The sequence below is a fragment of the Limanda limanda genome, chromosome 22 (genome assembly GCF_963576545.1).
Source record: "Limanda limanda chromosome 22, fLimLim1.1, whole genome shotgun sequence".
NCBI classification, from domain to species: domain Eukaryota; kingdom Metazoa; phylum Chordata; class Actinopteri; order Pleuronectiformes; family Pleuronectidae; genus Limanda; species Limanda limanda.
The window spans coordinates 5,381,572-5,406,869 of record NC_083657.1 but is presented as its reverse complement, the minus strand read 5'-3'; the positions used below and the strand labels follow the sequence as shown (position 1 = coordinate 5,406,869).

The window sequence follows — 25,298 nt, the reverse complement described above, 5'->3', positions numbered from 1 at the left end:
GAAAACACAGACAGGGACACATCGGCGTATATACAATATATATATCCATATATTCATCATTTAATTTATCACTGTGTGAGCAGGAAGCCCCTTCCCCTCTGGGTCTTAGTGCCCTCCAGTCACCTCACAGCTAATGGACATGCTGGCTGTGGACTTTGTGGCGGCATGCAGATCTCTACACTCTGCACAGATGCACTTTGTGGTTGCTGCGTAAATGGAGACAGTGTAATAGTTTGTGTGTCTGTTTGTCTGTGGTAACAAACAGCGAGTGTGCATAAAGACATCCATGTGTATGTGTGGTACGTTGTGCATGTGTTCTGTCATGAGTCATTACATTTGTGCAGCGCGATTAAATTACCCCACACCAGCTCGGAGATCCAGTCGTCCCGTCTGTTTAACAAGGCATCGCTCCTCTGAGACTCGCTCTGTGTCTCTGTGGGCTCGTGAGCACAGGCTGGATTTGCAGTGCGCCTTTCATTCAATTTGTGCTCACACTCTATGTGTAATTAGTGGCAGATGCACTAATGCACCCTGATCAGTCCAATCATTTTAATAAATAAATGTAGATAAACAGTTTTGCGGTCGATTGTGAATTTATGATGCCTGCACAGCTACAATCCTGAGTTAGCAGAAGGAGAAGGGACGTCCATGTTGTAGGAAACAGCTCAGACTCTTCTTCAGTCAAGGCTCTGGCTCCTGTAGCTCATTGCACAATCATCCCCTGCTGGGACGACCTGCTGCAGTTCACTGGTGGAATTAACATAGAGACTCTGCATTAACACAGAAAGGTTTTAAATCATTTACATAAACCACAGAGCAACTTTGAGAAAAAACTTCTGCAGGTTTCAAAAAATCGTACATCATCAAAAATTGAGGGCTGGTGCATCTTTGAGACCAATACATCGACTTGAAGATCCAATTCTTCTAAATCCCTCATACGCTGAGGCCAATGATTCAGTTATATGATGAAAGTTATGTTTTATTGTTTTAGTTTTAGCGTATAAGCCCCCAAAAATCTGTCATTATCTAGCCCTAGTGCCCTGGTATGCATTTTACCTGCATATCTCATCCAATGCTAATCCAGAACCATGAATCCCTGAGTCAACAACACTCACAGGTGCTTTGTCACCCAAGTGTCATTGTCAGGCTCCTGTCGGGTCCCAGCAGAACCACTGGAGGACCAATCGGAGCAGATTTCAGGTTCATTATCAGGCTACGTTAAAGAACACAAACAGCGGGGTTGTTATGGAGAATCAGGAATGATGCTGCTGTCCGCGGTTTGAGTCATGGAGAGAAAACAACGGAGGAAACAGGCTCATCTGCATGATTCACTGGCCCATTCAGAGTCAATGAGCCTGGCACACCATTGCTCAGGCATATTTTCAACCAATGTGTCAGTTTGTGTTTGTTTTGTGTCTGACAGTCCAGGAATATTTATGTGTGTGTTTTTTTTAATGCGTGTCAGCTCGGTATAATTCATGCACGTCAATGTAATTAGGGGGAGGAACAACAACGTCAGCCGCCATTTAATGGAGCCTATCCTGCCGAGGTGCTCATGTGAATCTGTTTGTGTGTATTTGAATTTTCCGCACACACTGTACGACTTCTATATCGCTCTCTCTCTGCGGTTGAGATCCCAGCTCTTTTTGCTTTAGTACTTCAACTGTCATAAGAACCGCTTGAGTTTCAGACATTTAGAGAAAAGAATAAATCAAATCCAGGGACTGAGCTCATGTGTGCGTTAGTTTCTGCACTTGTTTGGAGCCTTGCCAGTCTCTCTCAGTCTGACTCCCACAGTGTCCACTAATGAACTGGTTCTCTGTTCCTCATGCACAGTTAGGGAGATAATGACTTAGCCGACACACAGAGCAGGCGTTTGTGTGAGTGTGTACTGTGAGTTCTCATTCCCTCCTTTTATTTACGGACTATTTTAAGACGGACAGTATGCACACGTTGCTTCTGTGATTGTTTCTGTGTCCTCCTGTAACTGATGTGTGCTGCATTTGTATTTATACCTGTTACTGGTAATTGGTTTGCTCAAAATGTTGATTTGAAATAACCAGTCAGTCTTCGTGGTTTTTTTTCCTGGTTGCTGCGGTTACTATCCTGTGTGAGGAGTAGCTTTGGAGACAGTTTTGGAGCTCAGTGGAAACCTGGAAGTTTTACTCCTTACTCCTTCAAATTCTCTTTCTCTCTCTCTTAAGTTTGAGTTTAGGAGGGGATGCAGGGAACACATTTGCCCAGTGGGTGGCACCGTCACTGGAGTTGCTGGAGGAGCAACATTTCACTAGAAGGTTCTTCTGGTCACTGATCCGTTTGTTTGGACTGGACCAAAGTTATAAGTGCTTGTGTAATGCACGTCTGCATTTAACACGTTCCTAATTGATTATTAGTCATGTTCCTGTTGCTAGGCGCCCTGCCGTGCTGCTGGCTCTGTCTGACCTGTCATCTTTAGCAGGTGCCTGCGGGCAGGAAGTGATTGTTAGTGTAATGTAATGGAAGCTGGTTAAACCTCTACTACGGCTACACACACCAACTCCGTCTCATTCTCTCTCTCTCTCTCTCTATCCTCAGGTGCATTCTGCCAGGTTCCAGTTCATTTTTCTGATGCAACACCATCACGTTCAGAAACTCTTACTCACACATATACTCCAGACACCACTGACACAACTAGCTGTTATATATTTTTTAAGTTATCTCATAAATAAAACACTTATTTGGGACATTAACCTAAACTGCGGCTCCTCCACTTGTTGATAAATGTCCAAGATGTGTGTTAAGACAGCAGGAATTGATATATGGATCTTTATTGTCTATAGGCTCCTGTGTGTGTGTGTCTGTGTGTAACTGTATTGTCAGCAGTGAGCAGAGCAAGCTGACCTGGGCTATTTTATGTTTTACAATTCCTCATTCATCCTCTCTCTCTCTCTCTCTCTCTCTCTCTTTCTCAGACTGCGGTGATGCATGCGCACTACAGTCTGCATCTCTGCCGTTTAATCATTGGATTCTCGTTTTGTTGATATTTGTTTCTCTCTTTTATCTCCTGATCTCCATCGCTCTCTCTGTTGCGCCTTTCCATCTCCTTGATTGTCTTTTCATCCTCTTGTCCTTCTCATCCTTCCTTTCACCCTCACATCTGACTTTCCATTATAAATATCTGATTTCAATATCAAAACACACGGCACTACTCACATGGGTACTTCCTAAATGTGTAGAGTTCTTAATTCTCATTAGTTTGTTGTAGCTTGGACCATCTTTACATTTGCATCAGTTGTCTTCTGTTGTCTTTCCTGTGCAGCACACTGTGTGTACTGTTGTGTTGCACACTGTGTGTACTGTTGTGTCTATGACGTGTTGCAGCAGCAGAGAAAAACTTGTGTATAAGCTGAAGAAGGAGGTCAGAGTGTACCCTGGATAAATGAGTGTGCTGACAGTGTTTCAGGTACTTCACTGTGCTCTGCATACTATGTGTTGTCAATGTGTGTGTTTGCGTGTGTGTCCTGATTCCTGATTTATGCTGCCGTCACTGCGCATGGTGGGAAAGCTGAGCATTCACATCTGACACAGTGCATCACCTGTCACATCACAGGGCAACACACCCACATAGTACACAAACACACATTTGTAATTACCAGCAGCCTCTGTCATTCACTCTGCCCCAAATACACACTGCAGGTTAGTTATCTCACACAAAGTTTGTGCCTTGTCCCTAATGTATCGTTTCCACTGTCCACACCCTGTCACTGCAGTCCTGTCTTTTCAGATTCTCTCTCTCTCCCCTCTCTACCTCCTGAATAATGAATGAGCTGTGGAAACAGAGAGCTGTTTCTGTTTCTCCCCGGATCTCACACAACCATGCACAGTCACTGTGGGATCGAACCAACTACATGCACAGTTGTATTCTGAACACGGTGGGAGACACTTTAGTTATTGTCTGTGTGTGTGTGTGTGTGTGTGTGTGTGTGTGTGTGTGTGTGTGTGTGTGTTTGTGTGTTTGTGTGTGTGTTTGTGTGTCAGAGAGCAAGTTTCCATGTCCTTCTCTTGACCTGCCTCATTCTTCATGTTGTGTGTTGGTGTGCAGGGCTTAAACTTTTAACATCCCCCTTATACATACTCCCAGACCTTGTACTGTGTGTGTGTGTGTGTGTTGAGTGTGCGTGTTTGAAGGGTTGTTACAGTGGGATTAACAGGGATTAAAATGGAACTGCTGAGTGTGAACCTGCTTTTCTCTTCTCCCCATCAAACGCCAAAGAGCTTTTTCCATTTTCCTCCTTCAGGCAGAATAAACTGCATGCATGTACTTGTGAGTGTGTGTGTGTGTGTGTGTGTGTGTGTGTGTGTGTGTGTGTGTGTCTTCATCAGCAGCATGTAAGATTACTCGGTGGGTCGATGCAGGGTGGGCATCAGATTCCAATTTCAAGGCGTGTGTTTGAAAACTTCAATGATCTGTAGTGTTAGCTGGAGTCTCGGGATGGATTTCTGTTTTTCTTGATCTTCAACAAGCAACGCATCCATCCATTTAAATGCTTCTCCTTGTCTTGGGATGTTTGGATACTTGGGAATTGTAAAAGGTGTTGACGAGGACAGGAGACTGGAATATAGAACTCACACATCTCTGTCATAAAGTTGTTTTTCATTTTTTTGCTTCAGAATAAAAAGTTTGAGATACAAACCAGCAAATTTTCCAGGCAGCAATAAACTAGAGTCTAGAATTGCAAATAAGAAATAGCCTCATGAAATACGCTTTTGCAATTGAGCTGCATCATTGTTATTGTCGGTTCTGTTTGTTGTTTTTACAGCTTGGTCTTTACTTGGGGCAGAATTCAGGATATTTCAGTATATGACCTTTCTCTCTTGTGCAGAAGCTATTAGTTCATTCATGTTTCCTCAGTGGGGAATGAATGATCTGTACAAAACCCATTTCCATCGTGTAATGAGAGACTATTACAGTGTCGACACACTAAATGAGGCTGCATTGTCGACTTGAGCCCGCTTACAAAAGGTGTTTTGTCTCCAAACTAGAACTTCCAGGCGTTGCCCAGACAGCCTCTTCAAATCACCAAGAAGCAGTACATCCAAGGTAAGACACACACACACACACAGACACACACAGAAACATCCCTCCCACATGTTGTGGAGAATGAGACAGTAATAGATGTTGATGATGAGCAGGGCGAATATGACGATAGTAGTCGCTATGGGAGATGAGTTATTAAAAGGTTCAGGGATCACATGTAAACTGGAAGATAACTTGCTGGTCAAAATATTCCAGCTGCACCATTAATGTCACCATTAACGTGCAAAGTCCTGATTATTGATAAACGTATGCTCCTAATTACAGATGGCTGCTCGTTGTGAAGTCATCCCTCATCTGCAGCGCTCCACTTATTCACTTATTACTTTCCTGAGGTGCAGGATTAGCCGTGTGACAGTATTTCTCCATTTGTAAATGAATAAAACATCAGAATGTGTTGGCTTGGCCCGGCCACGTCCACTCTGCCTCCAGGTCTCACCCTCAACTCTACACCTCTATTTCTGTCCCCTGCTCTCTCGCTGCCTTCGTCTTTCTCTCTCTGTTTGAGGGATTCGTAGGTGCTTCCATCAGCACTCCTTCTCCTCAGATTCCCAAAGCTCCTTGTCATCAAATCTTCCTCAGTCCGTCCTGCACATCGTCCCTCCTCTCCCTCCTCTCCCTCCTCTCCCTCCTGCCGTCTGTCATCCCCATATCACTTCTGTTCTCGTGCCTTCAGGGGAGAGTTTGCAGCCTTGAGCACAACTGATTACAGTGCAGTATTTGGATGTGTGTGTGTCCTGCAGCTGCTGAAGAGGTGTTTTCACCTTGCTGACATAGGATGTGATGGCTCATTGTACTTGACCTCATCAGTGCAGAGTGCAGTGATAGATGGATCCTTATTGGATTCTGATTTGTGTCTAAATACAGCGATTTGGCTCCACAACTTAACTAAGTTAGGTGTATTGACTCTTTATTGCTGCACTAAGCCCCCAGCTGCTCACTGTGAGTGTTTCTCTGAGTCTGTCTGTGTCACTGTCTGTCAACTACACAAACACACACACATAGGGTTGCAAAGGGGTGGAAAGTTTCTGGTAAATATTCGGAAACTTTCCATGGTAAGTTTAGCCCGGGAATTTTGGGAATTTTGAAAAAAATAAATAAATACGCAAATTAAACGCTGTGCAATAAATACATCATTCAAAACTCTATTTTAAAGATGTATGGAATGCAGCACACACTGCGCGTTGAATTTCAACCCTCCACTGTGCATTCTTCCATCACATGCAGATAACTCCCAGCATCCTTCACTCTACAGCAGGGCTATTGAGGCCTGCTGTAGTGTGCAGGACTAGCCAGGTAAGTTTCAATGATATTACTGGGGAAAATATATTAGCATGCTGATTGAGGATTGTTCATCTGTTCATCTAGCCTATTTCCATTCATTTATCCATCAATTATAAAAGTTTGTTTACAGACGATTCCAATTGTTTGGCTAACTATTCATATCTCTGGCATTGCATTAGTGTTTTTTTACAAACTTTTTTCTCATCTTATTCTACAGAACAATGCAGAGTGCACTATGTCTCATGTGTGGAGACATTTCCCCCCATCCAATGTAGAAGGAAAGGCTGTGTACATTTGCAAATACTGTGCAAAGACCTATGTAAAGAATGACACAACGATGCAGAAGCATATAGTCAAGTGCCCAAAGTTTCCTCAGGGCTCAAATCAGCCTATGACAAAACAAAATGTTTATATTCATGTCTGTATATGACAAGGTAAAAACAGTTAGTAAAAATTACCCACAACATTTCCCGTTTATTCCAGTTAATTCCCGTATATTCCCGTTAATTCCCATGGAAAGTTTTCAACTTTGAATATGCCCAGAATTTTGCAACCCTACACACACACAATGTATTTATTATCACAATCTATCTACATTGTCTGTCATGGTTTTAAATGCAGACACCCTGAAAAATTCGAAACCTGCACAGCCGTTACTGGAGGGCACTAGAATTAAGTTCACGCATTTTCACCAGCAGCGACTGAGGCGTGATGTGGTGAAGTGTTCCTCAGGCGTCTGTGTCTGGTCCCACAGGAAAGGAGGAGGAGGTGGTGACAGTTCACCCCCGAGCCATGTTCATCCCTCAGAAGGGCTGCACCTTCCTCGCTGCAGGTTGGTCAAAAAATAAACTCAAATCTACACAAACCACTGTCTGTCGTGCAACTAACACGTAAAGGTCTCACTCATAGACTGAAGTCACTCACATGGTTTGACACAAATTGATTTTTACCCTTAGCTGCTCTTCAGGCCGTTGACCCAAAGTTCCTGCTACACTGCTAAACCACATTAGTTCTGCATGTATGGTTCAACCTTGTGGGAAAAGTTATTCAGTCTGTTGACAGCAGTGCATATGAAAACTGGACAAGTGAGTCAAACACAAGATATTCAGATTCCTCTTGTTCTTGTGCTGCTGAGTTGTTTTACCTCCATGTGTAGCATCTAATCAGCTTAACTGTTTTGTCTCGGTTATATTTGTCTTTTCAAGTTTGTAACTTACAGAAAACCCTTCTGGTTGACACAAACTCAGCTGGTCTGAGGTCACTTTGGGGTGTACCGCCGGTCTGTGCTTTGTAGAGAGAGAACACTATCAGCTCGGGGGGGTTTCGGGGGAAGGCCGGGCACTTACACAAACAGACGGATACACCAGGGTTAGCAGGAGGACAGCAGTGAAAAGGAGAGAGGATCCCACATGGACACACAACATGGCAGCAATCCACTAACACATGGACATGGTCAGCATCAGGTCAACACACGCCCACAACAACCACACACACACACACACACACACTCATGTAGAGGCAAGGTTGCCATGGAAACCACCCCTCCTCACCCAGTGGTGTCCTCTGATGTCCTTCCTAAAGTGGAGCATCTGCTGACCATGTGTGTGTTTGTGTGTGTTTGTTTAAACTAGCATCTCCCAAACCCTAAACGATTTGAATCTCAATTGCGGATGATAAAGGCCAAAGTTAAAGGTAATTTAAAATGTTAACAGCAGTTTTAGGATTCTTATTATTATCATCCCGAAGTCGGTCTAATCTTATATTATTGAACCTAGAGGTTCCTTGGTCTGACAACACATTATTTAACTTAAACAATCCAACAACCTATGACACTATTTCTTTGGCCTGTGCTGGTTTGCTTATTCTTTCCGGAAGCTCTTCACCACCAACCACAAGCCACGAGGGACATTTCATATTCTCAATTTGCAGGTTGTTTCCTCCCTCTAACCTTCACAGTCTGTGCTGTACTGCAGAGCAGCACTGACGGCTGTTCAGGCCACTGTGGCTGGTCGCATTAAAGATGTATGATACTTGGTCTGCACAATATCTTAGTAGTTGTCCAAGGAACTGCAGGAGCTGGTGCCCTCTTATTTATGGTTTTTAATATCTGTTATCTAAAGCAATACATGGTCTGATATTTACTAACATAGGAGTAAGAGTGGAAAGTTTAATTGTTAACGATTCCTACGAGTTTTGTTATCAAACCTTTATGACATAATAAAGTGTAAATATAAAGAAAACACAAATACAACTGAATATTAAAGAAATACACATCTTTTATGCATAATTTATTCTATAAAATAAAACTTTTCCTCTCAGCAGACATAAACACATATACTGATATTTCTCTGAAGGGCTGATATTATTTATATATTGCTAGGGCTCTGGTTATTAGGGCTACAAATAATAATTTCTTGGTTATATATCCTTTTGTTATTAAAAACAGTAGAAGCCTATTGTTTAATTATTAAAACCCAAACTCATGAAGTTAACAACACTTGTCAATCAACATTCATTGTTCTGTCAATCATCCAAACTGCTGTGGCTTCAGCTTCAGTACCACGCAGTGAATGTTGTTCAGGATAAAGTGTTTAAAAATTCACTTCTCAAGTGAGTGGAGACCAATAGTGAATATTCAGTTGAATATTAAAACTAATCAGATTGAGTAAATCTTAAAAACTACATGTTCTCTGCTGTGTAGTTTCAGACTGAAGGTGAGACAGGATCTGCTGTAGTTGAAGGGATCGGTCTATCGACAGCTTACTGCGGATCGGAGCTATTTCTGTTTGGATCAATATGAGGATTCTTGATTGTGGCATTTTTATCACAGAGACAGGAAGAAGCAGAAGAACACACACTCACACACACACACACAATCCTACATTCATGTTTAGTTTTCTGTGCCATATATTACATTTTTTACAAAGATCTGTCCCCATAATCTTCCTTTCTTTCTATTCATGCCACTTACACACACACACACACACGCATGCACACACACACGCACTTACACACACACTTACACACACACTTACACACACACAGATCCTGGTCAGCAATATGTTTCCGAGGCCGGCGGCCATGCTCGGGGGGGAATGTGATCGGGCTCATAAAACATTGATGGGACGATATCTTTAGAAACTCCCTCCTTCACCTCATGACAAACGAAGCTCGTCATCTCTTCCCCTCCATCTCTCACCTCACACTCTCCCCTCCACCCTGCTTTCTTTTCTTAATCCCTCCATCCTCCCCTCTCTCTCTCTCTCTCTCTCTTTCTTTCCCTTTCATCAGCTTCCTCTGCAACGTGTCTGACCTTGGTTAAACAGTGTTTGTCATGACCTGCATTTTAAACAGCACAGTCCAGGGAGTTTCTTTCTCAGTGGGGCTGAATAATACGACCCGAAATCGCATCGCAATAATTCTTCAGATTTATCTCCGTGACGATAAATGGAACTATTTTGAACGCGCTGTTGCACGTCCTTCCTCCATCGCCATCCCATACACCCGTCCTCCATCATTCTCTCTCCTCCCGCGAGAGCTGCAACCTGTTACAGACGGTTGCTTCAGCCCGACTGAGAAAAGACTCTTTCGGGTTTTCACCCTTTTCCATTTTGAGTCTTTATTCCCACATTTAATCGAGTTTAATTGGAATTCGAAGCAGCGGAGCAGAGGGTGAAATTGCAGTAATGGAATGAACAGCAGTGGCTTTATGGGTGTTTCTCACTGTGTGTGTGTTGTCTGTGTGTGTGTGTGTGTGTGTGTGAGTGTGTGTGTGCATGTGCGGGTGAGTGTGTTTGTTTGAGAGATGTTTCGGTTTTGGAGCTGACAAGAGAACTGTAGGCTTGTCAGTACAGAACATGTCATCCTGATACACTGTCACCTGTCACAAAGAAGTGTGTGTCTGTGTGTGTGTGTGTGTGTGTGTGTGTGTGTGTGTGTGTGTGTGTGTGTGTGTGTGTGTGTGTGTGTGTGTGTGTGTGTGTGTGTGTGTGTGTGTGTGTGTGTGTGTGTGTGTGTGTGTGTGTGTGTCTGCTTGTACTGTAATTGCCTCGGGCGAGTCTGTGAAGGGATTTGGTCTCAGAGGTTTTTTTGTTGAAATGTTCTTGTGTCTGGTCTGTAACTTCATTTTCCTGTAACTGTCGGGACCTTTCCTCTTCTATCTCTATGTTTTGTCTGTTAATACTTGACAAACAATGATATTTTACATAAAATGTTTTATTTTGTCCACAGTGTGATGTAAGATAGACACTATTTATAAACTATTAAAAACCTCTGTACCAGGAGGGGGCTTTAAAAAACATGAAATACTGTCAAAGAGAAGATTAGCAGCAATTTCTTTGATTCTTTTATCAGACCCTTGACCTCTTATTGCATAATTTTCATTTCCAGTGGGTTTTTACTGTGAGGAATTACACGACACTCACTGTAGTTGGAGAACTTCCCCGAATCAACTTTAAATTAGATTCTGTCGAGCTGGTAAATGTCCTGATTCACACTGAATTACCTTCTGCAGTCAGTTCAGTTTCAAATGCTTCCGAGGAGAATTAAACTGTTATTTGATCAAATCCATGGAATGACTCAGCTGAAGGCGACAGGTTGAGGATCATGGATGTGTGATGGAAGTCATGTGTCATTGAGAAGGTGTTTGTACGTGTGTGGACTTTCCAGACTTCTGCCAGGTGGAGCTGCGTCTCTTAGCTCATCTCTCCTCCGACCCTGAGCTGCTCCGTGTTTTTACCAACCCCCAAGCTGACGTCTTTACCATGCTGGCCTCTCAGTGGTAAGTCACACACACGCACACACACACACACACACACACGTACACACACACGTACACACACACACACACACACACACACTCAATCTTGATATCAAAGGCCAGCGATGACACTCATGGTTTCACGCAGAGTTTCTCCTTCCCTCTCTATCTCCCAGTCTCTCCTTGGCTCTTTCTCCAGTCTGCTTCCTCCTTCTCCTAAAACACTTAATAATCTTGTTGCCATGACTACCATTCCAACAGCCTCCTTTGCTCTCTGTTGTCCACGGGCAGGAGACCCCTGGGCCGGTCGCCCCTGGTGATGACATTGTCACCTTTTGAAGTGTTCGTGTTTTTCTCCTTTTCTCTCCTGCTGCCAGTGTGTGTCGGTGTTTACACACAGGTCTGTCTTGTCAATGCTGTGTGTTGAATGTGTGTGTCTGCGTGTGTGTGTCCCAGCGTCCTACCTTTACTCCTGTCATCTATCCCAGTCAGGTGTGAGGCAGAGAGGCCATACTTACACCTCTGCTGAGGCTCCACTCCGTGTCTCTCACATTATCTCGCTTACACCTGAAACAAATTAATTGGTTTCGCTGTCACTGCAGCTCTGCCGGGATTCATTTTAAAGCCTCCAGTAGATTAATACCTATCCAGCAGGGGGCAGCGAGAAGCTAGTGTGGATTTCTCTCAGCCAGATGCACAGTGGAGGGGAGCGCTCACCTTTAGGTCTTTAATATTTAAGGTTACACAACCCAGCATTTACCCTAAGCTGACGTTTACCAGACATGTATGTATTTGCATGTGGAACCTTTTTTGCTGTAATTATCTCATATTTAAGTTCTTACCCTGAGGCAACAGGCAGTGACACAACTGACCTTATGAAACACTGGAGTGTTGAGGCTCAGCAGACACTTGTAATTTGTGTGTGTTTGTGTGTATGGTGGTGGGGGGGGGGGCCCACTCTTAACACTGATCTGCCCTGGCAGCTCCCCGTCAGGCCCTCCAGAACTTTGCAGACGTCCCACCCTGTCTGATCCCCGTCTACTACGGCTGTCCCCAAGTCACATTACATAACTGTCCTCTTTCCATCCCTCTCTCTCTCTCTCTCTCTCTCTCTCTCTCTCTCTCTCTCTCTCTCTCTCTCTCTTCGTCTGCTCTTCTTATTTTCTTAGTCCCTCAGTCGACTTGCTGTTCACGGCCTTTTAACCTCCATACCTCACTTGGTTTTCGCTTTTCATTTCATTTACTTTCTTTACTCTCTTTACTTTTCTATCCATCCAGGATTCTTCTTCTGCTCCACATTAAATTTTGAGCGGATCCGGAGAAACTGGGGGACCAGCGAACATTTTGTCACTTTCTTTAACAAGGCGAGATTGTTGGTTGTGAGCCTTGGAGGACGTGGTCTCTCTCTGAGGGTCCCTCTCGTTCTGCTTCATTTGTTCCCTTCTTCAATTGTTCTCGATTTACCTCCTCATCTGTCTCTGTTTCAATTCCCACAACACGAATCAAAGTAAACAAACAAGTCATTATCCGTATATGCACACAACTCATCACACAATACTTACTTTGCAACTGTTTTATACAGTTTCTATAATGTTTTATCACAAATTTCTCTGGAAAATCATAGTATATTCATTAGTCACAATCTAGTTCAGGAAAATGTCAAACGTTGACCAGAGGGTTTAGTTTCACATTTCCATTAAATTGTGGACCGTCTGATTTTTGAAGCAATCTTTTCACCTCTAAACCATTTTGTTCACCCTAATATTAATGAATTAAAGTATTAAAAAATTATCTTAATCTGTTTATCTGTGTACCTCAGGAAGGGGATGAGTGAGGGTGAGGTGACCTCTGAGGATCGGGAACACGCCAAGCGCATCGTCTACTCTGTTGTGTACGGGGCAGGTGAGCACACACACACACACACACACACACACACACACACACACACACACACACACACACACACACACAGAGACACACACACACACACACACTCACAGAGGCACGTTCTCACAGGGCAGTGGGTGATGAATAATTGATTAATGAAGATAGAAGTATTCTTCAGTCAACATTAATGAGCTGGACAGTTTCCTGAACCTTAAGTTAGTATAATTCCAGGTTATCATTACTTATATATGTTTTAGATTGTCTTGTGTTTAGTTTCATGTTGTTTAACACATTCCTGAGTTCACACAGTGGACAGACATGTGGGTGGGAGACGGAGAGAATGAGTAAGAGGAGGATGAATGTATAATGCACCCTTGTGGCTTATAAAGAGACTCTGATCATGTTGGTGTGAACATACACACATGACCAGTGACGCAGCGCCATGTGAGACTAAACTAACATCTGTGCACTTATATGTGTGAGTACATGTTTTGTGCATATACTCAATATGGACATTTGTGCGTCTGTCTGCACAGAGTGTGACCACGTTGGCATGTGTGTTTTCAGCAGGAGAGTGAGGCAGGTCTTTAAAAACTTTAAATTCTTTTGAAGAAGTACAGCTTTTTCCTCCTGACTAACACAAAGCACCATAACAGCCTCTGCTAGGATCCGATGTGAAACAGTCAGTGAACCGTCAACGTACTGACATTTAATAAATGCCTGATTTTCAAAAGCCTGTAGTGTGGAATAATAATTACAGTTTTGACAATGTCAGCTAGAACTCAAACTAAAACTGCAACCGCCAGACTTCAGCGCCTTTTAAATCTAATAATCAGTGACTGCTTGGCTTCTAATGAGCTTGTTCAAAAATGTAAAACATAGATATCTTTAAATATATGACCATAAACTTAAACAATGAATTTGCTTCTATAAAGTGAATGCCTAACATCTCCGTGTAAGGATGTGTGAGAGGCTATTGGGGGTTGCCAGTCATTATTTATTATTGATAAAAGTGTTGTAGAGCTGGGTGAAGAGGTCAGAGGTCACGAGTAGGGGGTCAAGCATTTTAACAATTTGACCTTCAGATGCTCTTATTGTTTACAGTTTGGTCCTTTTCTCTCAGTTCCAGTACCTGCTCAGGTGCTACAAGCTGTTCTGGGTTTGTAGGTCATTGTTGTGAGAGACTTTCTCGCTCATTCTACTAAGAGAAGGTTAAATTTCTATAAAAGTAGATCATCACTAACCTATTAATGTGCTTAGCTTGTGGTATACGTCTAAATAAGTCAGTTATGTCATTGGTTTTGACCTCTTTACAGTTTGCTGACACCAGAGATGTCCAATATTTGAAATGAAAATAACATATTCCATAGGACAAGTGTAATGTAATACCTTAGCGTGTGTTGTTTATACAAAAGACTTCTATCGATCTTCTTAGCTTCATGTTTTCCTCTTTCACTCTGACCCAGTCGTGATATATAATCCAAACAGGACCTTCACTGTTCCTCCTGAGCCCGGCGTCATGACAAATCCAGAAAATAGGTTTGATTTCATTAATGAGCCACTCAGCAGAAACCCTAGAGCGCATGGTTTGCATCAGAATGTGCACGTAGGGGAACTGGGCGAGTGCTGATCTTCCACAGGCTCTGAAAACAAAATCTGATGCTCTCGAGCTGATGATGGAGGCTTCTGGGGTATTTCTACTTGAGCTGGAGTCATGGCTCGACAGGAGAGAAGAACAATAAGCCAACAGAGCCACGCACAGACTGAAACTGTTCTAGGAATCTCACTCAATCTCAAATCCGGGCAAGTGTCAAAATGCAATTAATTGGAGACATATATGGAGCCGTGGGATGGTTCAGAAAAAGGCTGAGAACATATGAAGTGTTTAAGGAGAACGATGGAGCGAGATACTGAGAGGAGGAAGGCTGAAAATGTAGGCTAAAGGTAAAGAGAGGAAAGGGGGAGGTGGTGGAGGAGAGAGTAATGTAGGGGAAAGGGGAAGAGTAAAGAGTGGGTGGGGCAGCGGGAGAGAGAGAGAGAGGGAACTGAGAAGAGGAATTGAAGGAGCTCCTGATCAGCATAGACAGACATCTCTTCATGGAAGGAGCGTTGCCATGGATACTGAATACTAAAAGGAAGCTTTCTCCGCAAGACAATAATCAGGCCAGGGAGGAGGGGCAGAGCGGTGCCATGGACACACACACACACACACAGACACACACACACACAGGCATACGTTATACAATTAGGTCAACTGATAAGAAGGCCAAGCGATGATGTTGGAGAAAAAAGAAAAGTAAAAATGAAGGAGAGGAGAGATGGGCTGAGTTTGCACTGTGAAAATAGGAAGTCATCAAAAAGAAAGGCGTAAAAAATAGATCAATATTAACTGCTACATTCATTACATCTGATGGACCTGATCTACATTTTGTCAGCTGTTGTCTTTAGTGACCTTTCCAAAAATGTGTTTTCTATTTTCACATTTGGGCTTTACAGAAAACGTTTCATGATGAGGGCAGAAATCCTAAAGGCAATAGAGAGAGGGAAGGAAATCTGAATTATCAGGAAGAATCACAGCAGTAGAAGAAGAAGAGACGAAAGGGAGGACAAATAAATTGAGAGGAGGACAAGAGGAGCAGTGCAGGGAGCGTCAGGGAAAAAAGGTCAGAGGTCACTCGCTGAGGTGCCCTCATTCAGCAGGAATGTGGATCTTCATACAGATGCAGGAACACGCTTCTCCAGAGGCAGAGTTCTCGAGCACCTTCCACAACATCTAGTTACTGGATGAATCCACATTTAAACAAACCTGTGATAAGAATTACCCCAAAATTACACAAACCATTTTTTGTTTTGGTCCATGCCCCCTGTGCTAACCAGGAGGAGGCGAGGTGTATGATCTACGCTGCAGCCAGCCACCAGGGGGCAGAGCAAGGTGATTTGGCTTCACTTGTTTGGGAGCTGTCATCTTTACACAGAGTCTAAGATTAGAAGGTGACCCATTTGTGATTGGATCCCACCTCTTTATGCAAATATACATCATCTACATGCATCTTTGTACGTCACTGCTGTTTGTAAAGAGAAAATGTGTAGTTGTTTTTTAGCGAGTGTGTGTGAGAGAGAGAGAAGCAAGGAGCAGCTGAGCGAATCAATTTGTCGCAAGCAGCTCTCCAAGGTTTTACTCATTTAAAATAGTAAAAAAAAAATAATGAAAATCAATAATAGGCGTCAGCTTTGATGCTGTGTCGGGGCCTCCACAAATAAAATCAATGTTTGGGAAACAATGGGACGTCTGAAAATATGATTCGGTTCATTATGAAGCTGTGGAGAGTTAAAGGATCTCATGGCCCAGGACGCTTTTTGTGTTAGTTTGGCTACAAACAAGAAGTTGCAGGATGTTCATGTCGGGTCTGAACCGGAGCCTCAGTGGCGTCCGGACACAGAGATGAGACAACTTGAGTGAATTCAAACATCTTCATCCTCAAACTCAGAGTCTGACTGTCTGAAAGAGAAGCGAATGAAAAGAGAAGTAGAAACTAAACCTCAATACAATAACACAGACACACCGAACACACACACACACACAGACACACACACCACTGTCACACACCCCTCAGTCTTTCCCTGATCTCTGCTTTTATCTTGTCCTCTTCTATCGCTCGCCCTTCACTTGGCTCTACTTTTCATGTCTCTCACCCTCTGGTCCAGTCTGTCTACTGTCTACCCCCCCACCCTCCACCCCCACCCCTCCGGCCTCTTCTCCTCTCATCAGTCAAGAAGATAGAGGTCGTTTGGCTCCATTTAAAAATCTCTGGTTATTCAATCTGTCAGCTCAAGGTCTTTTCCATGACGGCCATTCACGATCATAATTCAACATTTGGGGAAATCTGCTTTGGAGCTTTTCTGGTTGAGATTAGTTCAGAAGGTTGATTCTGCTCCTTTATCTCTATGATGAACATGATGCTAACACGAGCATTTGTTTTGCTCAGAACGACCAAGACACATATTCTTATATAAAATGTAAAGGCTTTGTTTATTCTGGAAAATACAAGCTTTCATATCAGTAAACATAAATCGTAATATGTCTGCGAAAGGCCCATAACAGCCGATTATCAGCTCACTAATATATCGGTCTTGCATCTTTAAATATGATAAACTTTACCTATGTAATCAGGGGTAAAGCACAGGAATTTGAAGAGGTGTGGGCACCCTTAATGGACTTTCTCAGGCAACGGTAGATTATATCTATCTGTAGGAATATCGAGTGTGACATTTTTATTTTATTTTATTTATTATTGTTATTATTTTACGTAGGTATGTATGTTTGTGTGCGTGTTTATCTTTATTTTTTTTAATTTTTTTTTTATTAAATTTTTTATGTATGTGTATGCAGTGAAGTTCGCCTGCATTTCATCGTGCAACTTGTGTGGTATGTGTCAATGTGTTTTGTAGGTTCTTATTGGAAATTAATAAAAAAACATTGTTAAAAAAAAACCGTGATAAACTTAAGTTGTTCCCTACAGGCCGCGAGCGCCTCTCAGGGATCCTGGGTGTGAGCGCCCAGCAGGCCAGTCAGTTCCAGGACAGTTTCCTCCAGACCTACAGAGAAGTCCAGTCCTTCATCCAGAAAACCATCCAGCTGTGTCACAAACAAGGTCCGTCTGCGTTCATCTTACACTCAAATATATGTGTGTGTGTGTGTGTGTGTGTGTGTGTCTGAAAAAGAAGAGGATGTGCTTACATTAGCAGGAATGAGACAAACTGCTGTGGGTCAGTATTGGAGGAGGGGCAACGAGGTGACTGTTTTATGTGAAGGGGGGGCTGATGGTTGAGACGGGACAATCTGTTTATATTCCAACATAACTGCCAGCGCAGCACACCTGAGACTTGAACACACAGAAAAGTGTCACGTCTGCACTTTCACCCTGGTTGCACACGAGCCCAGCGTCAGTCAGGATTCACCGAATCAGATCGGACGACACCGGGCACCACATCGGGATTAGGATCTCAGTCTCCGGCCGGCGAGCTAATCCCGTCTTCACTTTATCTCACGTGTGCAGTGTTGACGTTCCTGCTAATTGAACACCGATAGTCTGAAGTGTAAACCAATTGCAACCGAATCAGATTAGGAAAAGCAAATTGTGTGTGAGTGTCGGCTTCAGCTCGTCTCTCTGACCGGTGCTGCACGTGAGAGCTGAAAAATCACATCATCTCGGTGTAAACATCTGGAATTAGGTCAGTCCTGATGTTGGAGTCCTTCGTCAAAGACAGTGTCCCCCTCCATCCTATTCAGACAGGTGCTCCATCACCCACGTCCACTCTTGACCTCTCTGATTCCTCTGTGAGTTGGTGAAAAGTTTGTAAAAAAACGCTAATGCAATGCCAGAGATATAAATAGTTAGCCAAACAATTGGAATCGTCTGTGAACATATTTTACAATTGATGGATAAATGAATGGAAATAGGCTAGATGAACAGATGAACAATCCTCAATCAGCATGCTAATATATTTTCCCAGTAATATCATTGAAACTTACGTGACTAGTCCTGCACACTACAGCAGGCCTCAGTAGCCCTGCTGTAGAGTGAAGCATGCTGGGAGTTATCTGTGCATGTGATGGAAGAATGCACAGTGGAGGGTTGAAACTCAACGTTCCATACATCTTTAAAATAGAGTTTTGAATGATGTTTTTATTGCGTCTGTTTCTGGCTGGGAGGAGACGCACAACATCACACCAGATCCACGGGCTGGAGCTGCTGGATTGAGGCTCAGAGCAGAGATTAGTGATGTAGCTCCTTGTTCTCTGAGTTAAGAGTTGATTGGTATCTGACACAGCAGGATTCGGCTCAGTTCAGAAGGTGAAGTTATTGTCACGGTTCCACAGTCAGGGGCTGATGGCACAGAGAGAAGTAAGAAGAAGTAAAAGGGAGAAGAAGATTTCATGGAGGCAGAAGCAGAAAGTGAAACCCAGGAGGAACGGTACAGAGATGAGAGCCAGAGCAGGAATATTTAATAGTTGCCCGGGTTGTGCTTCTCTGAACAGTGTTTGAAACTCACTGTGTTTGATATTAAAATGAGCTGAAGCCTCCACTGTGGGTAAGCCTGTCCTGTTGTTCTACATATCGTCCACATTTCATCAAAGCTCCTGAGACGAGTGTCACACCTTCACACGACTGTCTGAGGTTTTTAAAGAAGACGTAGAAAGAAGGAGGATTTCAAAAATACACACACACAACGGGGGGAATCACAGAGATAAGAAATGAGTCAACTCTTCTGAAGGCCTCCACAGACAAAGGGAAGTCTTTATCTGCACCGATATGTAAACACCCTGCTGAGCTAACACTCACACATCAGCACTAATTCTTCATGCACGTATCTGTTTGGATATTTCATAACTGCAGAGAAGGAAGTTGGTAAAGACTTGAAAATACAAAAGGCAGCTACTGCAACATTTTCAGGATGGCTCTTAGATTTACTAAATATATTTTAGTCCTTTCTTTACTTACAAGTCTTACATCTCAACTTAATAAAGTAGAATAGAAGGCAATAAAGACCAAAAACAATATAAAATTCCGGTACTGATTAAAGTTCCTTTCAACATTGGTTTATTGGTATTATTGTGTAATATTGGACACAATTTCACCGACATATTGGTATCAACGTTTGCCGATAAACTTTAGTTTTGCAGAGTAAACAGTGCAGGAAATATTTGCTTTTATATTTAAATTTTTAAGTGTGTGTGTCCATATTGATCTATATTGAGAAAATTGGTTTTGACAGCATTAAATAACACGTAGTTGGGTTCTAATTGCATCTGAAGGTTCATTAGTTTAAAACAGTAAAACATTATGATGATTTGTTGCCCATTAACTATTCTGCCACTTTCCCTGAGCCCCTTTGAAAACAGCTTGAACTTGAAAAGCAGAGTTTTTGACCAGAACACAGAGTCCGACAAACACACACATTCCAGTACGGTTCACATGATTCCCAGTCATACCTGTCCGTAAGTGGAACATTTGTGCGATGTGCTTTCACTGACCTAAAGTACACTACACGTCCCTGTCACTGGGGCCCGGAACAAAGGTCACATTCTTCGTGAAAAGGTCACACTCGTGTGTCATGGGTGGATTCACAGTGAGTTGGTTTTTGTGTTTGTTTCCAGTGGTGTGCGCTCATTTCCTATGCATTTATGCCTGTGTACGTGATTGTGTGTGTAGGTGTGTGTGTGTGTTCTGGGAAGAGGGTCATTCAGGTTTCATGCCATGGTTGGCTTTCCTCATAGTACGGGATACTACAGGGATTTAGCTGTAAAGCCTGCTCCATTGTTGTTCAGCTGGTGGAATGTACTGGGCCCACTGTGAGTGGGTGTGTGTGTGTGTTTTGTGTGTGTGTCTAAACGTGTGTTGCATACCTGTTTGTGTATTTTGTGCATCACATTATTGTACTCCAATGTGTTTGAGGGCCGGAATTCTTTGCTTTTCTACTTGTTACGTGGATGCAATGGTTTGTGTGTGTGTGTTTGTGTTGCATGCCTGTGTGTGTGTGTGTGTGTCATTGTAAGCTTGCTGTTACCATAATCACCGATAACGCTGCATCAACAAATGACCTGACATGTAACTGTTCTTTGTAGCTTCGTGGATGAATCACCGGACTGAAACGATAGAGATTGGTTTTCAGAAAATGTGTTTCCATCCAGAGGTGTCGGTCAAAATGTGAATTTGTCTCCACTGAGGTTGTAGAGGCCGATTAATATAGATGTTTGTGTCCTTGGTCGTGAGATAGGACCAGCCCTAAGGAACAATGCTGGACCAGAAAGTACCTGGAAACAATGAACATGACTCTTCTCGTTTATTTCTAGGTTATGTGTTGTCCATCATGGGTCGTCGGCGAACCCTCCCCAACATCAACTCTCCAGATTGGGGAATCCGCATGCAGGCTGAGAGGCAGGCTGTGAACTTTACAGTCCAAGGTGGGATGAACCACAGTTGCACAACCCCTCTGCAACGTATTTAGTATCTCAACCTCATGTGTACGTGTGCGCAGGTTCTGCTGCTGATCTCTGTAAAGTGGCCATGATCCGGATCTTCAACCTGGTGTCCACCACCTCGCTCACCGCCAGGTACAACCGTGAAACATGGGGCTACTGAGCTGAGAAGGCTCCTATTACAAGCCCTTTCTCCAGTGTTATACCAAGCTCTGTGTAACCAGACACACACACTGACTCCTCACTCCTCACATCTCTCCGAATCTACGCACTGATTGAGTCTGTCACCATGCTGCCCTCAGTATATGTGCTGTGATACACCTCGGCAGTTAGACAAACTCCTTCTTGACATCACGACTCTGAAGACAGTTGTCCGTTGTCCACAGGTTTATTGACGTAAGAAAGAGTAAAAATAAAACACACAAAAGGCATAACGAATACGAACAAAATGCTTTCTCTTTAACCTTACACATACACACAATGTAAATATACTGATTCTTCAATGAAATGAATTGCTTTGTTTAACCGCTACTTTTTATGAATTTACTGCTGATTTACCTAAATTTGTTCCTGTAAACCACTGTATTTTAACATATCATCGACTATTTATTCTGTCATAGCAGAGTAGAAAACTTCCCAATCAAAACATTGTCACAAAAATAATCATCTGCCATCATAAGTAACAATAAAACAAATCGATACATACCAACGATGCTATCAAAAGGCATAAGATGCAGGCAGACTCAACTGAATTGGAAAACTACTGAAAACAGCGGCTCTGAGCCACACTCTTCCTTCACTCCCTGATCATAAGTCACCTGACACGTTAAAGGACATTTCCTGTTTCAAAATAAAACGTATAACATTATGATTTAACCATTGTAACAAAACAGTCACACTAAACCACACAAGAAGCAGTCGCTGGTTTACGAGCCAAATGCTTTGTGAAGAATTGTGACCCTTGGGATCAGCTGGGTGCCACAGATCTTACTGGTACTTGTGTTAGAAGTGTTGTCGCAGTTGGTGTTTTATGTATTTTTCTGTGTGTGTTTGTACCTGAGGCTGATAGCGCAGCTCCACGACGAGCTCCTGTACGAAGTGGACGACTCACAGGTGGAAAACTTTGCAGGTGAATGCTCTAGATTCAATATCGGCTTTGGAAATCACGTAGCAAATAAGTTTCAATTTCTCTTAGGCTTGTTTTGTGGTTATTTAATCTAAAATATCCACAATTCATATGCATTTTACATGATAATGACATGATTTATAATTGTTGTGTGGCTTCCTGTGTGTGTGTAGCGTTGGTGAAGAGCACCATGGAGTCCCTGCAGCACATCGACCAGCTGGGCGTCCATCTCAAGGTCAGTGACCACAGCCTGAAAGTAAAATCATTCTACTTTTAAAATAGAGTCAGTCGTCACTCTGTGGCTTTGGTAAACCATGAGCACCCCGGCTAATGGAGACACAGTCAATAATGCCAATAATTATTAATACAATTATTGATTTTTTTAAAAAATGTGTGTTTCCTAGGTCCCTCTAAAGGTGGCGGTCTCCAGTGGGAAGTCCTGGGGGTCCATGACGGAGCTTAAGATCCCTTCAGCATCTCCTTCTCTTTGAGTCCTTCCTCCTCTCTTCCTTCCATCGTTACCTTTCCACTACACCATCGTTCAAAAAGACACTTGACTGTCAACCCCTCCCCCCCTCTATCTCTCTTGGTGCGTTCCCATCTTCTCGTTCCACCTCTTCCCTCGTCCTGCATCCACATCGCTATGGAAACCAGGCAGCTGCAGCTCCTTCCAGCTCCAAATTCGCGCTTCCACTCCATCCGTATCCGGGGGCAACGGCAGGAGCCACAGACTGGATTGCACCAGTTCTCTCTCTCTCTCTCTCTCTCTCTCTCTCTCTCTCTCTCTCTCTCCATCCTTAAAAAAAAAATCCTCTTCCTACTCGTCTCCTCCTCCGTTTTCACACTATCTCGTTAAGACCAACACTGTTTTCTCTGCCTCGTTGCCAAGGTGAAGCTCCGCATTTGAGGGATATTTATGGGTTCATGAAATTGGCTTTTAAAGCAGTTCGGCTACTGTACACGTGAAAAATGTTGTTCTGCGTTTTCACAGACTTTTGTGTTTTTATTGTTGTAATACTTTGTTTGTGCTGAAAAAATAAAAATAGCATTTATCCTGTTCTTACAGAACCTCTGTGAGCTGATGATGAGCCTAACGACCATTTTATTTATGTTTTTCTGTGTGTAGGCACTAAATCTCAATTAATTTAAGCTAATCTGCGTGTCGAGTTTAAAAGGATTATTTTACAGAAGCGTAGCAAAATGAAAGCAGGATAATAACCTTGTATTTCAACATCTTTAACGATCATTGAGAGATTTCAGTTCGGGAGATTTCCGGGATGCACACACAGCCACTGGGAGTTGAGACCGAGTCAATTGTATTAGTCAGATGTTGAGTTTCTTTAATGCGTTGAAACCTTTTGTGTTTTATTGAGCTGATTCAAAGCAGATGATCTAATTTTGCTCAGCTGTGAGGATCCGGCGCCTCTCTCTCTCTCCAGCTCATCTTCTATCTGCTCATTTGGCTCGAGCCCACTCTTCCCTTTGTCTTGTTCCTGCCTCTCTCTCTCTCTCTCTCTCACACACATTCCACGAATACCCGTACACAAGCATAAACACACACTTTCCTTTTCCCCTACACTTCACAAACACACTGGAGCACACTCGCCACCTTCCAGGCACACTGACCGACTTTTCTTGTGTCTGGCAGCCACAGCGAGACCCTCTCTGCTCCTTTTAGACTCTCCTCCAATTAAGACCCTCACAGCCCACAGAACCGTACCCCATGTGACATGTCACACAATGCCTCAGCCCCCATTACCTATTTGAAACGCCACCTCATGTTGCCTCCTGATTACAGGAGTTGTCACTTCCTCGGTCGGTCACAGAAGGTGGCACGAAGGCCCTTGTCTAGTCGTGTATTTACATTCCTCGAGCTTCCTCTCTTTCGCGGCGCGGTGGCCCATCGGGTCGCCCATTGAACATTGAACCCACGAGCAGGAATGTGCTCTCCGTGAGCTGATGTGAGAGGAAGCTTTTCTCCACCGGGTCAGTGTGAGCAGTTCAGGGCCACGGCCACGGACAATGTTATGGAAATCTGCTCCTCTATTCTCTCATTGTTCTGCAGGTTTTCAGAGTGCAAGGCCTTACCCCCCCCTCCCCTTACCCTTTTCTTTTTTGAGACGGGAGTGAGAGACCGGTGTGTTCAAATTCTAGAAAGCACTCTGCACTTTTGGACCAGGGGTGTGGAGGTAAAACACACACAAATAAAACCGTTGTCCCAGTGTTTTAAACTCCTTTGTGTACATGATTATACTGTCACACTTTTAGTTTAGCTTATTTCAGCAGTAAATTATCTGGCAGCAAGACATAAAAACTAAAGAATTCATATTTAATGCCTATTTATACAGTAAGTGGGTTAATAAAATAATGTAATAAAAATACTTTTGTTTGCTTTCATATCTTTGTGGGACTTTGATATCATTTTAGAGACATGCATAAGGATATCAGGGTCATCATTCCACGGACTAATGGCCTCCTGCCGTTAACAGGTGAAGGCCTGAGGGTTCCTTGGAGGCCAGTCGTCAAGGGCAACAGGACAAGCTTCCCCCCCGCTGCCATGGCGACCGTAAGATGCGTAAGTAAACCAGATAAATCATTACGGTCGTGATCGCTGACATCAAGGTGACAGTGAATCTGATTTGAAATAAGTTTACAGTGGCAACAAATAAAAGCTTAATGCATCGTCATTTTTAATTGATACAATATATGTACATCCATGTTTCAATCATCGTCATAATGCAAGAAATCCCATCTTTACATCTATACAGTGTTCCAGGTGTTGTCAGTATAAAAGAAAGCGTAAATAATCACAATAATAAAGAGTAATCCCCGTGTGGTAATAACAGCAGTCGTCCAAAGGAATGGCAGAAAGGGAACTGAAAGCTCACAGACTCCCAGTAAGAAGCAGGTTGTCAGGGTCACTGGGGTCGGGGGGGAACCAGTGGAACCAGTATCTACTCTCTCTCTCTCTGTCCCTTGGGAATCCCAGAGCCTTTCTTCTTCTCTTCAGTACCGTGCATTGTCCTTCCCTATGATTTGGACTCTTTCCTTTTTCTTCCTCTTCCTGTAGCTTCTCTAACCCATCGGTCAGGTGCTGTTGACCAATCGCTCTACTTCACATCCCTCTCGGCCTCTTTTCTCAAATTCCTCACCCTTGTAAAACACCCTCTCTTCCCCTGGAGGTCTC

General features: G+C 43.2%; 1 protein-coding gene across 1 annotated transcript in view; it reads left to right on the top strand.

The window, feature by feature from the left end:
- The window catches only part of poln (polymerase (DNA directed) nu), a 36,998-nt gene extending 13,931 nt beyond the window's left edge, over positions 1-23,067 (top strand). Inside the window, exons 15-24 of the mRNA XM_061066667.1 lie at positions 5,023-5,080; positions 7,113-7,190; positions 11,027-11,138; positions 12,937-13,019; positions 17,525-17,656; positions 20,860-20,970; positions 21,045-21,120; positions 22,047-22,114; positions 22,285-22,346; positions 22,516-23,067. Coding sequence (XP_060922650.1) covers positions 5,023-5,080; positions 7,113-7,190; positions 11,027-11,138; positions 12,937-13,019; positions 17,525-17,656; positions 20,860-20,970; positions 21,045-21,120; positions 22,047-22,114; positions 22,285-22,346; positions 22,516-22,602 — 867 coding nt within the window. The 3' untranslated portion in view covers positions 22,603-23,067. The remainder of the gene's footprint in view (positions 1-5,022; positions 5,081-7,112; positions 7,191-11,026; positions 11,139-12,936; positions 13,020-17,524; positions 17,657-20,859; positions 20,971-21,044; positions 21,121-22,046; positions 22,115-22,284; positions 22,347-22,515) is intronic.
- The last annotated feature ends 2,231 nt before the right edge of the window (positions 23,068-25,298 follow it).